This window comes from Pan paniscus, chromosome 2, assembly GCF_029289425.2.
Source record: "Pan paniscus chromosome 2, NHGRI_mPanPan1-v2.0_pri, whole genome shotgun sequence".
Classification (NCBI taxonomy): domain Eukaryota; kingdom Metazoa; phylum Chordata; class Mammalia; order Primates; family Hominidae; genus Pan; species Pan paniscus.
This window is the reverse complement of record NC_085926.1, coordinates 170,583,726-170,602,332: the sequence shown is the minus strand read 5'-3', so window position 1 is coordinate 170,602,332 and position 18,607 is coordinate 170,583,726. Positions and strand designations below refer to the sequence as shown.

Sequence of the window (18,607 nt, the reverse complement as noted above, 5' to 3'; positions counted from 1 at the left end):
TTTTTTTTTTTTTTTGAGACAGAGTCTCGCTCTGTCCCCCAGGCTGGAGTGCAGTGGCGCGATCTCGGCTCACTGCAAGCTCCGCCTCCCGGGTTCACGCCATCCTCCTGCCTCAGCCTCCTGAGTAGCTGGGACTACAGTTGCCCGCCACCACGCCCAGCTAATTTTTTGTATTTTTAGTAGAGACGGGGTTTCACCGTGTCAGCCAGGATGGTCTCGATCTCCTGACCTTGTGATCTGCCTACCTCGGCCTCCCAAAATGCTGGGATTACAGGCGTGAGCCACCGTGCCCAGCCTCAGTTTCTTTTTCTTTTCTTTAATTTCCTCCATTTTCCGTTCCTCACATTCAGAATCTGAAGTTAGTTTTTTACACTCATCCTCCTCTTCCTCATCTGAATCTGCCTCATCATCTGTTTGAAATGGCTCAAGAGCTACTTTTATTAGTGCCCACATTGACCAAACTGAGACTGGAATTTTTGCTCCATCTTTATACACTTTTTTTTTAATCTCTGCCAATTCTCTCCCATTCATCCAACTCCATAATCCCTTGTTCCGGGAACCATGGGCAAAGCTGCTTTACTGCACTGAAGAGTGATAACAAATTACTATCTTTCCCCCTCTTCATAATCAATACCTTAAGAAATTTAAATAAGCAGAATGTCTGCTTTCACTTTGTCCCATTGTTACCCTCGTTCTTCCGAGCGCTCAGCTTTCCCGCTGAGCTTCTTTTAGACATCCTCGGGTGTCCTTTGATGATGCGTCCTCCGCTTTCACACGCTCTAGCATTCCTTCACTGGGGCCTTTGTTACCTCACATTGAGTGCCAGGAATGTTGGGGTGATCAGACCCAACACCAGGTCGTGGGGGCGACAAAGTCCAGTGGAGTCAAAGGATTGAGAAAAAGTTTGAGAAGTAAAGTGGGACCAGGGGGCCATCGAGATTGTGGAGGCTGTGAAGTCCCCAAGCTCTGTGAACCCACGCTATTTATTGGTAATCCAACAGCAACAAAAAAAAAAACAGGTGGTGAGAATGTGGACGTCAAAAGGGCAGGCACATGATCTACAGCTGTGACGGTTCAGCATTTATATGCAACGTGTTCTGCTAAATGAGATAATGGGAATACAATCGATCTAGGAGCCTAGGAGGGCTAGAAGCAAGGAGTCAGCAAGTCTAGACATATTCCAGAGGACATTATGTCAGACATGCAAGCCCTGCTTCAGCTTTCTTGCCAACACTCAGCTTTTTCCCAATAATAAGTCACAAAGACCTTGCTGATAAAACACGATGCAGTAAAGAAGCTAGCCAAAACCCACCAAAACCAAGGTGGCAAGGAAAGTGACCTCTGGTCATCCTCACTGCTCATTATAGGCTAATTATAAGACATTAGCGTGCTAAAAGACACTCCCACCAGTGTGCCATGACAGTTTACAGATGCCATGGCAATGTCAGGAAGTTACCCTCTTTGGTCTAAAAGGAGGAGGAACCCTCAGTTCTAGGAATTGCCCACTGCCTTCCCAGAAAACTCATGAATAATCCACCCCTTGTTTAGCATATAATCAAGAAATAACTCTAAGTGTACTTGGTCAAGCAGACCATGCCACTGCTCTGCCTATGGAGTAGCCATTCTTTTATTTCTTTGCTTTATTTATTTTTTTTTTTGAGACAAAGTCTCGCTCTTGTCACCCAGGCTAGAGTGCAATGGCACAATCTTGGCTTACTGCAACCTCTGCCTCCCAGGTTCAAGTGATTCTCCTGCCTCTGCCTCCTGAGTAGCTGGAATTACAGGTGTCTGCCACCACACCTGGCTAATTTGTGTATTTTTAGTAGAGATGGGGTTTCACCATGTTGGGTAGGCTGGTCACAAACTCCTGACCTCAAGTGATCCGCCTATATGAGTGATGTCTTTCTAAGAGGAGAACAGATAGAAAGACCAACACACAGAGAAGACAGCCATGGGAAGACAGAAGCAGAGACTGGTGGCATTTACAAGCCCAGGAACACCAAGGATTGCCTGCAACCTCCGAAGCTAGGATGAGGCAAGGAAGAATTCTCCCTTAGAGCCCTCAGAGAGAGAGCATGTCCCTGTCAACACCTTGGCCCTGCCAACACCTAAAATCAAAGCCTTGATTTCAGCCTCCAGAACTTTAAGATAAATACCTGTCTGTTGTTTTAAGCCACCAAGTCTGTGGTACTTTGTTACAGCAGTCATAGGAGACTAAACTAATCACTGAGGGCAAGATACAGGAAACTGGGAGATGAGGCACCAGGAGTGGTCCCTGCAATGTGTGTTTATGGTGGTACAAGGAGGCAGTATGATGCTCCAGTTCAGGAAGCAACACTGTGGTTTTCCTGGAGTTGCCATGAGCCAACTCCAGGAAAAATTCAGCCTGGTCCAGGCTGGTCCAGGATGAATTTTTTATAAACTCATAAATCTTTGGGGTGATGATATAACAGGGTGGTTTCAAAAAAGAGAGAGAATATTCCTTTTATTCTTTGAACACAACCCTAGATTTTCGCTGTTAAGTGAGTATAATACCAGTTTGGTTGGCAAGATGAAGTATGAGCTTCAAACCATAACCAGTAGAGGGCATTACGCAAAACAGGCAGACACATAAAGGAAGTCATTGACAAGCCATTTTTTGAAACATATCGTGTAGTGATTTAGACCTTAATTAAATGTTAACATTGCATTTAGACCAGAGAATGCTGCTGAATACAATGCTGAGTAAACTAAAAACAGTTTAAAGACCTTTATTACTTTGTATCAGTCTTTGTATTTTATACTTACATAGTTTGTATTAATGGCTTGATGCTTTGTTTCAGAGTTTGATATATCATGTGTCCCTGGTAATATACTTGTATCATATACTTTGTATTATATAGTTTGTATAAGTGGTTTAATATGTTATGATGCTTGGGTTACCCATCTTGGCTGTTCCCAAGTACAGCCCTGACACCTCCTGTAAGGGTCCAGCCTCTAAATCCAGTGGCCTGCTGGACATCTTCATCAGGGTGCTTTACCTGGAGCACATCATATGACTGAACTCATTTTTTTTTTTTTTTAAGATGGAGTCTCGCTCTGTTGCCAGGCTGGAGTGCAGTGGCACAATCTCAGCTTACTGCAACCTCCGCCTCCCAGGTTCAAGCGATTCTCCTGCCTCAGCCTCCTGAGCAACTGGGATTACAGGCATGCACCACCACACCCAGCTAATTTTTGTATTTTTAGGAGAGACGGGGTTTCACCATGTTGGCCAGGCTGGTCTTAATCTCCTGACCTTGTGATCCACCCGCCTCGGCTTCCCAAAGTGCTGGGATTACAGGCGTTGAGCCACTGTGCCTGGCCTCAACTCATTATTTTATCCCCAGACCTGCTTTGCCTCTGATATTTCTTATGCCAGTTAATGACATTGCCCAAACCAGAAACTTTGAAGTCATTGCTGGCTCCATCCTCTCCCTCTCCCTTTCAAGAATCCAATTAGGAAATTCCACCAATTTAACTTCTCAATGATTTCCTTGCCTTTCAGTATTCACCACTATTCCGTGCCTCTAGTTCAGACAGACCCCTCTCTGACCACTTCCTCTTGGCCTCTTGTCAACTTCTCCTTCTCCTAAACAGTAAATTCCAACACCCTCTGGCCTGCTTTTCTTCTGCCCAACCCTAGACCCTTCCCCATCACGCGCGCGCAGACACACACACACACACACACACACACACGCAGAGCTTCTGTCTCATTCATTGTCATGGCTTCAGTTACAGGATGAAGATTCACATTTACATCTCCAGCTTGTGTCTGGGAGCCTATGTACTGTCTCTACTTAAATGTTTTATAGATACCTCAAACCTAACTCTTCCAAACTGAATTTATCATTTCCCCTTAAATCTTTTACCCTTTACCATTCTTTACCTCTGAAAAGGCAACACCATTCTCCCATCTGCTTCAGCGAGTGACCTGGAAATTCATCTTGACTCCTTTATTCTCCCTTTACAAGTCCTCTTGATTCTACCTCTCAGGTATCTTTTGACTCTTCGTTCTCATTTTCATCACCTGATACAAGTTTATGCTAATACCATCTCTATCTTGGACACCTTAAAAGCAACATCCTTGACCAGGTGCAGTGGCTCATGCCTGTAATCCTAGCACTTTGGGAGGCCGAGGTGGGTGGATTGCCTGAGCTCAGGGGTTCAAGACCAGCCTGGGCAACACAGTAAAACCCCGTCTCTACTAAAATACAGAAACGACAAAATTAGCCAGGCATGGCAGCGTGCACCTGTAGTCCTAGCTACTCGGGAGGCTGAGGCAGGAGAATTGCTTGAACCTGGGAGGCAGAGGTTGTAGTGAGCCGAGATCGCGCCACTGCACTCCAATCTGGGTGACAGAGTAAGACTCCATCTCCAAAAAAAACCAAAAAGCAAAACAAAAACAAACAAACAAACAAAACAACATCCTCCCAACTACTTCCTCTGTTCTCTCCCCACAAACATACCCTGTACATCGCTACCGGAGTGATCTCATGCAAACCCTTCAATGTCTCTCCACTGCCTAAAGGATAATGTTCAAACTCTTCAGTGACATAACACACTCGTAGCAGGCCCTCATTGTGTGATCCCTAACTCTTCAGGTTATACTCTCATTACACTCCACCTCCCTGCATCTGATGCTCCAGAAATATTGAACTATGTGTAGTTCTCTGCTCCCATCACACCTCAGAACTCCCATATAATCTCTTCTTTCTGCTTGGGATGGTCTCACTTATTGTCTGCCTGTACACACACTCCTTTTCAGCCTGCAGAACTTGCTCAGTCATCGCCATTTTTGAGTATTTCTTATTCCTCATTTTTCTGGAACAGAATTAATTTTGACTTCTTCTGTGTTACATTTCTGAACTGTGTACATATTTGAAACTATCTACTTATCTGACTTTCTCTCTAACTAGAACACCTTTTCACAGGGAAAGGAACTATATTTTCATCACGACAGCATCTACCACAGTGCCTTACAGATAGCAAAACTCAATAAATGTTGAACTAAAGTTCTGCTTGTCTTGGATGAAGAAAACCACTTCACATGGTGTAATAGATGGAATTTTGGGAAAATTATTTCAAGTGATAAAAATAAAGATTTTGTTAAGCAATGATATTGCTATGTCATATATTTAGATGTTAATAAAAATTAATCTAAGACAATTCCATAAAAAGGGAAAAGTCAATTTCTGCACTCAAACTACATCTTATTGCCTTAGAAGCAGAGTATTTTGACTCTTGTTATCATCGTTCATAATTTATGAGTATGTCTTATCTCCCCTATCTCTAAAATATACCCAAAATCTGTCCCCTTGATTCCATTGCTAAACTAAACTGCAGCTCCGGGCCACCATCGTATCTCATCTGGACTACTGCAAAAGCCACCTGACAGGTCTTCTCCACATGGCAGCTGTAGTGCTCCTTTTAAATATATGAATAGATCAGATCATGTCACTTTCCTGTTACAAAACCTCCAATTGCTTCCCATTGTACCAGAATATTCAAACTCCTTAACATGGCCTACATGGTCCTAAATGATCTGCTCTTCTGCGCCCACACTACCTCTGTGGCTTAGCCTGTCCCACCACCTTTCCCACACTACTCCTGCCTCACTAGCTCTTAGCGTTCATTGATGGGGTTAGCATCTTAGAGCCTCTGCACCTGTTCCCTCCACCTCCACAACCCTGCATGGCAGTCTTCTCCTGTCATGAAAATCTCAGCTCAAATGGCATCTCCTTAAAGAGGTCCCCTTTCCCACCCAATTTAAAGCAGCTCCCAGACACCCTGTTCTGTTTTCTCTCTCTCTCTTTTTTTTTTTTTTCTGAGACGGAGTTTCACTCTTGTTGCCCAGACTAGAGTGCAATGGTGGAATCTCGGCTCACTGCAACCTCCACCTCCCGGGTTCAAGCAATTCTCCTGCCTCAGCCTCCCGAGTAGCTGGGATTACAGGCACGTGCCACCATGCCCAGCTAATTTTTGTATTTTTCATAGAGACGGGGTTTCCCCATGTTGGCCAGGCTGGTCTCGAACTCCCAACCTCAGGTGATCCGCCCACCTTGGCCTCCCAAAGTGCTGGGATTACAGGCGTGAGCCACCATGCCCGGCCGTTTTCATTTTTAACCACTTAGCAGTAGAGCTGAGTGGTAAAGCACATGAGCACTAGGCTCAGACTCTGGGCTCACATACCAGCTGGATGGCTTGGGCAAAGCACTTCATCTTTCAGTGCCTGTTTTTAGAGTAACAATGGTACCTATTTCGTAGAATCGTTATGAAGCTAAATTAGTTAATATATTCAAAGTGCTTACCACAGAATTACCTCATAGCAAGGCAAATTAATGCATGTTGCTTATTAATTTTTGTTTATTGTTTGGCTCTTCCTTCTGTATCATGCTTACATCCTCCCCTGAACCCCTCCCCACCACCCTCCAAGCATATAAAATCAAAGAGTAGAGACCTTACAGCCTGCCTGCCACAACTTCTTTATTTCCCAATGTAGGCCAGGTATGTTTGTTGAATGAATGAAGTATTGAAAACAAGTGATGAAGGTGTTTATATTTATCTCAAATTAGTCTCATTTTAAAAAACTCTCAGATCTACAGAGGCTCTCAGATTTCTGATCTGAGAATTACTGCAGTTTCTTTGTTCTTTCTTAGTTTCTATCTCTTAGCGTACTGCTTAAGGGAAGCCACACTTCACTGAGAGGCAGAAATAAATATTGCTACTATCACTTACAAACTAGAGGAATATGAGTAAGCCATTTGGCTGCGCTAATCCTCAAGAGGCTCATCTATAACACCGAGTGTGTTAACTGCCGGTGGAAGAGGGAAGGCTGAGTCAGGTGTGGGGATTTTTGGATTTGTTTGCTTGTTTGTTTTTGGTTCGGTTTGGTTTTGTCATTAGCTCTAAGATCTATGTTTTTTATGAACATATAGTCAAAATCTAGGAGAAAAATATTGTCGACAAGGTAAAACTTGGATTTATTTTGCAGATTTCCTGAAAGCAAGTAATGTAACTAAATCCAGTAGTCAGCTTGGTTTATATCTCCAGGATTATTTCTAATCACCCATAAAGATTAGCTTCTGGCTGGGCGTGGTAGTTCACACCTGTAATCCCAGCACTTTGGGAGGCTGAGGCGGGTGGATCACCTGAAGTCAGGAGTTCAAGACCAGCCTGGCCAACACGGTGAAACCCTGTCTCTACTAAAAATACAAAATTAGCCGGGCTTAGTGGCAGGCATCTGAAATCCCAGCTACTCGGGAGGCTGAGGCAGAATGGCTTGAACCCGGGAGGCAGAGGTTGCAGTGAGCCAAGATTGCGCCATTGCACTTCAGCCTGGGTGACAAGAGCGATACTCTATCTCAAAAAAAAAAAAAGAAAAAAAAAGAATAGCTTCTAATTTTCTACACATATACTCACACACAAACATAAACAAAAACATTCCTATCTGTTTAGAGTTATGAGCTTAACCAGTAACTTAAAAGACACAGAGAGAGAGAGAGAGAGAGGGGCCAGGCGCCGTGGATCATGCCTGTAATCCCAGCACTTTGGGAGACTGAGGCGGGCAGATCACAAGGTCAGGAGTTCGAGACCAGCCTGGCCAGCATGGTGACACCCCATCTCTACTAAAAATACAAAAAATAGCCAGGTGTGGTGGTGGGCACCTGTAATCCCACCTACTCAGGAGGCTGAAGCAAGAGAATTGCTTGAACCCGGGAGGTGGAGGTTGCAGTGAGCTGAGATCGTGCCATTGCACTCTAGCCTGGGCGAAAAGAGCAAGACTCCATTTCAAAAAAAACAAAAAACAAACACCAAAAACAAACAAAAAAAACAAAAAAAAAAAGAGAGAACTTGCTTGAAATACCATGAAAGTGTGCCCTTCTTATCAGTTTTCCTTCAGTGTTGAAGAGGAAGCCAACTGTTTCCTAAAAATCTCATTATCAGAACCAAATTTATGGTTATTTCACTTCTATTGATTTGATTAAATTAAAATTACCATCTTAAGATGCATAATTATATATACTAGGTGTTTTAAGACCTTCATCAATAAGTTTGGAGTTGTCATCCTACCACTTTCTTGAAACAGGTCTTCTAACTGTTTTCCTTCTGGATTTCTGGTTGAAATTTTGCTAGTGAAGTTTTCTCTCTCCCATTCAGTACTCACCCACCCCTCCTCACCCCCAATCATTAACAAGAAATCTGGGTTTAAGTGTATTTCTGCTACCATTGACTCACTGAAAGAATTTTTCAGGTGATATCCACACGTTTCTCCAATAAAAAGTTATTATTTTTTCTCTTTGTAGTAATTTGTGGAGAGATCTTCTGATGAAGGACCAAAATTCTGTGTCAAATTTTTACCCTCTAGTTTTAGCATTCATTTATGATTTTCTATGGATACTAGCTGGCATTCTATTGTAAGAAAAGCCTTTCTTCTTTCCTCATTTATTTATATTAATATAGATTGCTGAGTTTTATTTCAATCAATGGGTTATCCATTATGATGATTTATATTGATGGTAAAATTATCCCAGCTTCAGCCACTGGGAGACCCTTCAAGCTGGCAGCTGTGGACCTTTGACCAGTTCCTATCATTTTTTGAGCACTTCCGCATCTCTGGCACAACAGGTTCATTTTGTACTTTACAGCCCCAGCCCTGGTATCAGCCTTTTCTCCAGAGGTGGTGTCAAAAAGCCGTGATTCCTCTTATTGGAGCATAGGATTTAGAAACCAAGACTTGGGTGCTAGATGTACTACTGGCCTTTCATTGCTTGAGCCAGAAGAATTTAATATCTTCTTTTGCCATATATCAGCTAGAACTTACAAACCACTCCAAGTCTGGCTCCAGAAAACAGAATTTTTATTTCCTTTCTCAGTACTCTGAGTCAGAATGACCCACTTGCTTTGTCCAGAGACTCGTCACACTGAAACTATTTTCCGTTTGAGACCTTCCAGGAGGAAAGACATCCTCACACGCATGCAGTACAAACCAGTGTCCTCCAGAGTCCGCTGTGCCACGGCCAGAGCAGCGACAGAGCCTTCCTCAAACCTGTAGTGACTGCCACACTTTGCAAGGACACCGTAGGGGGGGCACGTCCGCGCTCCAACTTCCTCCCGACGCAGCCTCTGATTGGCTCCTGGGCTTATAAGAAACGCGTGAATGAGCAGCTGCCGCGGGCAGAAACTTGCCGGAGGTCTCCGGGTGGCATCGTCCTTTCCTCTTTGCCAGCCCGCTGGCGAGCCGAGCCGGGGCAAGATGAGGTCGTCCTGTGTCCTGCTCACCGCCCTGGTGGCGCTGGCCGCCTATTACGTCTACATCCCGCTGCCTGGCTCCGTGTCCGACCCCTGGAAGCTGATGCTGCTGGACGCCACTTTCCGGGGTGCACAGCAAGTGGTGAGGTGCAGCCCAGCGCTGCTTCTCTCTTCCTCCTCTTACGCAATATTTGAAGGGGATACAAAATTCCTCCGCCGGGTTCCACGAAAACGCAGGTTTTTCCTAATGCATTGAGGCTGTCGCTTTTTAAGGTGGTCCAGTCGGGAATTTTCAGGGTATCGCATTCGCCTCCTTGCTAGCAGCGGGCTAGATCTGCATTTCCCCGTCTGCATTTGTGACAGGGAAGAAGTGCTTGAATAGAATTTGACAACTGTTTAAACCTTCGTCTGTCCTAAATATCGTCCTCTTCCTTGGTTTGCAACGTCAAAAGGCAAATCCTTAAGCATTTTATAAACCACCCTTCTTCACACTGTCGTTCTCCCATAGGGACCGGCAGAGGATAAATATTTTTAGGAGAGCTCGGGAAAAGCAGGCTCTAGTTCCTGGGAATGCAGCCACCTTAGAAGCAGAAGCAGGCACGGGCAGTCTCCCAATGTCCCCAGGCTGTGGAGCGCTCCGTTCCCGGAGACAGAAGGCAGGGCTCTCCATCCAAGCACTTGAGGAACCATAGGGATCTCTTGTTTCACCCGAGGCAGATCTCAGCTCAGCCCAAGAAAGAGGACTGGGAGGCTGGGCTGGCTGAAAGGAGGTGAGGAAGCCGCAGCCCTGGTTTGCATGATGCATGTTTTCTGCTTGCCCTGCAGCATTTATTTTATGTCCTTGGCTGTCAGATAACCTTTTCCTGAGCGAGGTTACCTGCCTTAACCTGGGAGGGTAACATTTCTCTCCACTGTATCATGGGCGTGTGTTCATTCCTTCCATGCACAGGAAAATATAACTGTCTCTGGTTTATTCCATGGTAAGAGGCATTATTTTTAGTGTCAGAGAATCTAAAATCTAAACTACAGTCTGCAGCCAAGGCTGAGCCCTCTGATTGGACAGTATTTCTGAGCACCCTGCTCTATCTAAACTCTAACCTTCTCCAAAACCAAGCCTCCTCCCTCCCCACAACCTTGGGCTTTAATCTCAGAATATTTTTATAAACTCCTTCTTTCAGAAATGACAACTAGAGAAAGAGAAAAAAAATCATTTCAACCTGAGAAAGCTGATTTTTAAAAAGTCATGATTTTCCCAGAGGGTTTATGTTCCTGTTCCCTGTCCACTCATTATGTGTAGGATTACATAATCTGTGGGGGCTTTATCCTATGAAAAGTCCCCTTACTAGGATATTGTAGCACATTCCTAGCGTGGATTTGCTTTTCCTGAATTCAGCCACATTCTCACCTCCAAAGCCCCTTTTGTCTCTTAGGAAAGGTCTATGAAGCTATAGACCCCTGCCCCCCTTCCTTTCCTCTTGCTTCCTATAATGTTGACATGGTGAAAATGATCATCCCCTTCTTTAGCACTGGTGTCAAGAAAGTCAGTCTTGTTGTAGGAAGCCTTGCATTCCCTCTCCTCCCCCATGAAATTATGTAATTTGAAAGTAATACCCTTCAAAGATTGAGGAACAGTGATGTTTACCTGGGTGGGTTAATGGTCTACGACAATAACTTAAACAGAGGAAAACAGGAAAAAGATCAAACTGCTGTGTTGGCTGCAGAGATTATTCTTAGTTTTCAGGTCACCAAAGAAGTCTTCTCCATCATAAGTTAATCTCGGACAAGCTAGGTTTGGAGAAAAGCTTTTCTTTCCCAGCTAGGCTTGCCAGCCCATTAAGGACAAGGCTGTGTAAGGTCCTCCACAGAGTATACCCTCAGGTGGTGCTTGGGAATGATAGTGGGTGTAACCTGAAGTCAGCAATAGATGAGGTAACCAGTGTTCTCACCTGACACTGTGGCTCAGGAGTGGATTTGCAGAAAAATGGCTCTTATCACTTCTCCTCTAAATTGTGAAATATCAGAAGGATCATTATGATCAGATGGAAACATATTCTACCCAATAAAGCAATTTTCCAGTGTCACCTCAAATCTTCCTGAGTTTTCCCTGTAAAATAGGGCAAAAAACTACCTTGTAGGTTTGCTATAAGGTTAATAATGTATTTAAGTGCCTGGTACTTGTAGTGAGTCTTCTAGTTGTCCCCAAGGGTCCATTGTGGATTGTGGGAACATCTATAAGAATGCTCACCTTTTTTGAAGCAATAAAATAAATATAAACTGGAAGTAATTTATGTAATTGAAACCTGGAGTGCTACTACTAAATTACCTGGTGTCATGGCCTGGGGCGGTGGCTCACGCTGTAATCCCAGCACTTTGGGAGGCTGAGGCGGGTGGATCACGAGGTCAGGAGTTTGAGACCAGCAGCCTGGCCAACATGGTGAAACCTCTCTCTACTAAAAATACAAAAATTAGCCAGGGCTGGTGGCAGGTGCCTGTAGTCCCAGCTACTTGGGAGGCTGAGGCAGGAGAATCGCTTGAACCTGGGAGGCGGAGGTTGCGTTGAGTCGAGATCGTGCCACTGCACTCCAGCCTGGGCAACAAGAGTGAAACTCTGTCTCAAAAAATATATATAAATAAATAAATTGCATGGTGTCAACCTCGTTACTCAGATAATTTTAGTTTGAGTTGATTGGCTCAACTACAAAAGCAATTGAAGCTGTTTGAGAGATTAAGCTCAGCCTATTTCCTAAGACAGCATCAGCTGCCTACCATTAAGAAATGTGAATGTTAGTTTCTTCTGTTGTCATTGGCAAATACTTCATGCTTTAGTATTTTTTATGTCCTTTATCTTGTGCAGTGAGTCAGACTATTGAGATTATGTTCATTGTGCTTTTTTTCCTTGGGGTTCCCCATATTCCCTAAGAAGCAGCTACTTAGGATCTCTCTGACTCCTCTCAAACACAGATGCTATGTCAGAATCACCTAAGAACTATTTAAAACAAACCAAACCAAAACAAAACACTTGATGCCCAGGTTACACCACATACCAAACTTACTTAGAATCTCTGGGAGATGAACGTTCTTAGCAGTGTTTAAGAAAAGTTCCAGCCGGGCGCGGTGGCTCACGCCTGTAATCCCAGCACTTTGGGAGGCCGAGGTGGGCGGATCATGAGGTCAGGAGATCGAGACCATCCTGGCTAATACGGTGAAACCTCGTCGCTACTAAAAATACAAAAAAATTAGCTGGGCGTGGTGGCGGGCGCCTGTAGTCCCGGCTACTCGGGAGGCTGAGGCAGGAGAATGGCGTGAACCCGGGAGGTGGAGCTTGCAGTGGGCCGAGATCAGGCCACTGCACTCCAGCCTGGGCAACAGTGCGAGACTCCGTCTCAAAAAAATAATAATAATAATAAAAATAAAAAACGAAAAGTTCCCCAGAAGATCTTCATTGCAGAAAACTTGAGAACCACTGCTCTATAAGATAAAAGGCATTGCTGTTGTAGACAATATATTTTCCTTAAACTGCGTGTTATATTGCATACGTGTTGCTGGAAATGAGCCCCTTTACATTAGCATGAATTAGTTTATCAGATTAGTTGACACTTTGGCCCTAAGGGGATAAAGTACTAGCTAGGCAAATTTCTGTGTTATAGCAAAGCCACCATAAGACTTGAGCAGTGGAAAAGCACAAACAAAAGTAGGTCTGGGAAGGGCAGAGGTGTAATTTAGATGATCAGGCAGCAGGGGACTAGAGGAACGAAAGAAGAGAGTTTGGGGAAGTCCTGAAGGCTGATTTCCAAATGCTATGCAGACAAAGATTTTTTTTTTTTTTAAATGGTAATCTCAGTGCAGGTTAAAATACTAAGCGTACACTGCTGGAGAAAATGTATGTTAGAACCACGTTTTTGGAGAACAGTTTGGCAATATCCATCAAAGCCTTAGAAGTGTGTTTATTTTTTGACCCCGTAATCCCTCTAGATGGAATTTATGGTAAGTAATGATGGATATAGGCAAACCTCTAGCTATAAAGATGGAAACATTTTACAGGATATAGGCAAACGTCTAGCTATAAAGATGGAAACATTTTACAGGATTAAAAAACTTGTTCATCAGCACCGTAAGACAAAGAAAAAAAACAAAAACTTGTAGAACTTGTCTAAAAGCACTGCCACTTATAATAAACGTGAAGTAAAATTCAGCAATCTTTTTTTCTTTTATTTGCAGCACCATTTAAACGAATGAAGGTCGGGCGTGGTGGCTCATGCTTGTAATCCTAGCACTGTGGGAGGTCGAGGCGGGCGGGTTACCTGAGGTCAGGAGTCCAAGACCAGCCTGGCCAACATGGTGAAACCCCGTCTCTACTAAAAAATACAAAAAATTAGCCGGGTGCAGTGGCGCGCGCCTGTAATTCCAGCTACTTGGGAGGCTGAGGCAGAAGAATCGCTTGAACCAGGGAGGTGGAGGTTACAGTGAGCCGAGATGGTGCCACTGCACTCTAGCCTGGGCTACAGAGTGAGACTTCGTCTCAAAAAAAAAAAAAAAAAAGAAAAAAAAAGAAAAATGTAAGAACAGTAAAAGATTAAATAATGGCAAATTCATATTTGGGAATATTAGGCAGTTAAAAAAATTTAGGTTGTAAAATGTTTAATGACTTGCAAAAGATTTGTACTATGTGTTAAGCAGGAAAAGGCTACAAAATAGATCATACACTATTTATATATCAAAACATGTATCTATGTTTGTATAGAAAAAGCAGAAAGATATAATTTAAAACATGATTTTTTTCTTCTGGGCCATAAAGTTGTATCTTCAGTTTTCATATTGGTATATTCTAGATTTTCTACAATGAACATGTAGTAATAAATTATTTTAAAGCTTTTTTTAATCCAGGCATGGTAGCTCATGCCTGTAACCCCAGCACTTTGGGAGACTGTTGTGCCAAACTCCCATTAACCTCAGTAGTGAAGGCACCAGGTTGAAGAGGCTGAAGAAGATTCCCAGAGCCTGTAAACAAGACATGGGGTTTTTGTTTTTTTTTTTTTTGGTGGTTGTTGTTGAGATGGAGTCTCACTGTGTCACCCAGGCTGGAGTGCAGTGGCGTGATCTCAGCTCACTGCAACCTCCACCTCCTGGTTTCAAGTGATTCTCATGCCTCAGCCTCCTGAGTAGCTGGGATTACAGGTGCCCGCCACCATGCCTGGCTAATTGTTGTATTTTTTAGTAAGGACAGAGTTTCACCATGTTGGTCAGGCTGGTTTTGAACTCCTGACCTCAGGTGATCCACCAGCCTTGGCCTCTTAAAATGTTGGGATTATAGGCGTGAGCCACTGTGCCCAGCCAAAAATAGGGTTTTATTAGGGGCTTGCATACAAGGGAAAGAGTCCAGTGGTGGTGGGCTGGACAGAAGAACCACTTTATATATAGAAAAGGGGCATTGGCAGGAGGCTGGACAACATATCTGTCTTTCTACAGTCCAGTGGTGGCAGGCAGGGCAGGAAAATCACAACTGCCTACAAACATGTAGTTTACATAGCATTGTCACTTGACGTCTTCCCCCTAATGACTTCCACCTGGCAACCTTCATTTAACCCAAAACTCAGGGCCTCAATCCCCTGTACATCCCATGTTACATGATGGGGGGTGCTCACATGTTTATCATAGATAAAGGACAAATCACTGGGTTGGGCACTTGGGGACTCCTTAACTCAGAACACACATTTAGATGTGTCTGCCATACAGGGTCATTCTCAGAATGTGCTTAGGTTATTGCTATCGGCTGAGTTTACAGAGGCTGAGGTGCAAGGATCACTTGAGGTCGGGAGTTCGAGAGCAGCCTGGGCAACATAGTGAAACTATGCCACCCTCCCCATCTCTACAAAAAATATCTTTCAAAACAAAAAATAACTTTTTCCCCCCAGGGATAATTTTTCTATTTCTAAAGTGGAACTGATGTGCATATGCATATCAATATATATTTTAGTATTTGCTTTATGAGAAAAATCGAATTTCTTTTAAAAAGACTTTCTGGATCCCCGATATAGCTATCATAGTGCCATGCTTTGTGCTCAGTTACCTAGACTTAACATGGATTGAAATCCTGTGTGAAGCTATGGAGAGTCACTAAAGTGACCTAGAAGAAACCACAGTCTAGTAGGATGGAGAAGTCATGTTAATATATAGCTATTAAAAAGCTGGAAGCTGATAGGTGTAGAACAGGTGTAGTTACAAAGTCTCATAGGAGGGAGAGTCTATGTATAGTTTAGAAGAGTGATAAACTCTTCTAAAGAGTGATCCTCCCGCTTTGGCTTCCCAAAGTGCTGGGATCACAGGCATGAGCCAACGTGCCTACCTGTAATTGAATTTTCAAGTGAAAAACCTGACTATATTGCCTGCCTAATCTAAGATGTGTCATATTATAAAATTTTAACAAGCTCTCTTTCAGTGTTTAATAAAATTAAAACCCTGGAAGTGATCACTTATTAAATGAACACCAAGGCAAGGAGCTGGTCTGGCAAAACAGAAATGTGTAAGGCAGAAACCTAAACTTGAGAAGCTTACAGTCAAGTGAAGGATGATAAACCAACTGCCAGTGATAGGGTAGGCGCTTGAATGATGGAAGGAAAATGTGGCTAAAGGTAATAATGGTGTCCCAAGAGAGCTCGGAGCATGAGCCTGGCTTGTCGTGATTATTTTCTAACTTACTACTGCTTACACTATGAATCTTTTCAGTGACACAATGTAAAAGAAGTGCTGAAATTGGTATTTATGCTGAGTGTTCCCCCTGTTTCTTATGGGTGACAGTGCTTTTGGACTAGTTGATCAAGGATTTTTATCTTGCCAAATGTCCCCAAACTTGTTGAGACTTAATGTCACCTCACCTGAATTCTCTGTGCATGATGTGCTTTTGGGCTGTGTGGGTGTGGTTTAAATGACAGCTCAGCTGGAAACTGTGCAGAACTTCAACGTGCTAACCTGTTTCATAACAGTTTTGAACTGGAATATTTACTATTGTCAGGTGAATTTAACTTTAAAACATCAGTAAATAATGATTGTCCAGAAATTGTGATGATGCGTATTTCTTCATGCACATTGGTAACTTCACTAACCACAATTGTTAGCTGATTTGCTAGGATTTTTCTTTAAACATATGGAGGCAAAAGGTTTTAAGAATAGTGTCAGGGGCATTATTCAATCAGTATTAGTTCTGACAGGTGAACAACCTGAGTTGGTCTCTGCAGATAGTACCTATGAAACATTAAGGTCAGATTGATTCAGCTACCAGGTGTGTAAGATAATGCCCAATTTATAGTTTCCTTTTTATTTTTTCTGGTACTTCTACAAATATAACCCTGAGCATAGAAATACCCTCATTATTTTAATGGGACATCCTATTTCTACCATGCAATTTGAGCTTGATCTGAGACATTTCTGTGAAGTGTGAAAGTACAGTTAATCATTCTTAAATGTTCTTTTTATGCACAATTGCTTCTTTTAAAATAGCATTTTAAAATAGCATATATTTACTTTTTTTTTTTTTTTTTTGAGACAGAGTCTTGCTCTGTCACTCAGGCGGGAATGCAATGGTGCGATCTCGGCTCACTGCAACCTCCGCCTCCCAGGTTCAAGCAGTTCTCCCGCCTCAGCCTCCCGAGTAGCTGGGATTACAGGCCCCCGCCATCATGCCTGGCTAATTTTTTTTTGTATTTTTGTAGGGATGGGGTTTCACCATGTTGGCCAGGCTGGTCTCAAACTCCTGACCTCAGGTTATCCACCCGCCTTGGCCTTCTAAAGTGCTGGGATTACAGGGGTGAGCCACTGCGCCCAGCCATATTTACTTTTTTAAAGAAAATATGTAACACTGCAAATGTGTGTCATCCTTCTGCAGGGGCATGCTAGTCCTCTCTGAACTGTTATGGTTTTAGTGTATGTGCTGCTGAAGTGAGCACCATATATTTACTTTTGCTGCCAAATGAAATTATGTGGGAACTGTCTACCACTTCTTTCATTTTATGTTTATATAGAATGAAGAAATGTAATTGAATTTATTTTCGTTTTTTACTTTTTATTTTTTTCTTACAGACAAGGTCTTGCTCTGTCACCCAGGCAGGGATGCAGTGGTGTGATCACAGCTCACTGCAGCCTTGAACTTCTGGGCTCAAGGGATCCTCCTGCCTCAGCCTTTTGAGTAGCTGGGACTACAGGTGTGTGCCACCATGCCTGGCTATATTTTTCTTTTTTTATTTTTTAGGAGAGACAAAGTCTTGCTATGTTGCCCAGGCTGGTCTCAAACTCCTGGGCTCAAGTGATCCTCTTGCTTTGGCTTCCCAAAGTGCTGGGATCACAGGCATAAGCCACCGTGCCTACCTGTAATTGAATTTTCAAGTGAAAAACCTGACTATATTGCCTGCCTAATCTAAGGTGTGTCATATTGTGACATTTTAACAAGCTCTCTTTCAGTGTTTAATAAAATTAAAACCCTGGACGTCATCACGTATTAAATATTAAGGAGCTGGTCTGGCAAAACAGAAATGTGTAAGGCAGATACCTAATCTTGAGAAGCTTACAGTCAAGTGAGGGATGATAAACCAACTGCCAGCGATAAGGTGGGCACTTGAATGATGGAAGGAGAATTATGATAGAGGCATCTGTGGATGGCTGCAAGAGCCTTGGAAAGAACATCTAAAGTGGACCTGGGCACTGGGGAAACGTATCTAATCTGAGATGTCAAGGTTGAGTGCCTACAGTAAAAATATCTATTGAGCATATAGTGAGCATTTACTCTGTGGCAGATACTGTGCTATGTGCTTTGTGTTCAATTAGTTTAGCCCATGGTAATACAATCAGGCAGGTGTTCTTTATGTGACAAAGGAGGAGACCAAAATGCAAAGAAAAGTGACTTGCTTAAGATGACACCGTTTATACGAGGTGGAGCCTGAATTCGATTCCAGCCTGTGTTACTCCTGAACTCAAGAGTTGAGATTTGTGCTAGATTTCCTTATAATAGAAACCAGAGAAGAGAAGGGTGAAAGGGGCATTCCAGCCAGAAGCAGCAGTATGTGAAAGTTCTAGTGGGAGAGGATGGTGTAGCTGAGGAACTACAAGTGGTTTAGACTGGCTGGAGCTTAAAGTTCAAAGGTCAGAGAGGGAGGCAGAAGGGAAGCACCAGTCAGGTGAGGAAGAGCTCTGTGGAGGAGAAAGGAGCAACTGACAGTCTTCTAGCAGAGAAGTCACATGCTCAAAACTGTGTTTTAGAATAGTCCTTCTCAGTGGCAGTGTAGACACTGGAATGTAAGAAAGCAAAAGTAGGCCAGGCGTGGTCGCTTACAACTGTAATCCCAGCACTTTG

At 43.3% G+C, this 18,607-nt stretch overlaps 1 protein-coding gene and 1 non-coding gene across 3 annotated transcripts in view; one reads left to right on the top strand and one right to left on the bottom strand.

The window, feature by feature from the left end:
* Positions 1–8,468: 8,468 nt before the first annotated feature.
* Positions 8,469–18,607, top strand: part of NCEH1 (neutral cholesterol ester hydrolase 1) — an 89,186-nt gene continuing 79,047 nt past the window's right edge. The window contains exon 1 of one of the 2 annotated variants that reach the window (XM_003831946.6): positions 8,469–9,409. In XM_003831946.6, the coding sequence (XP_003831994.1) occupies positions 9,176–9,409 (234 nt within the window). In that variant the 5' untranslated portion in view covers positions 8,469–9,175. The remainder of the gene's footprint in view (positions 9,410–18,607) is intronic. The other variant, XM_034957726.3, reaches the window with a different exon arrangement.
* LOC112439407 (U6 spliceosomal RNA) lies at positions 17,106–17,207 on the bottom strand. The gene has a single exon (XR_003027697.1). It is a non-coding gene; the product is annotated as a U6 spliceosomal RNA (small nuclear RNA).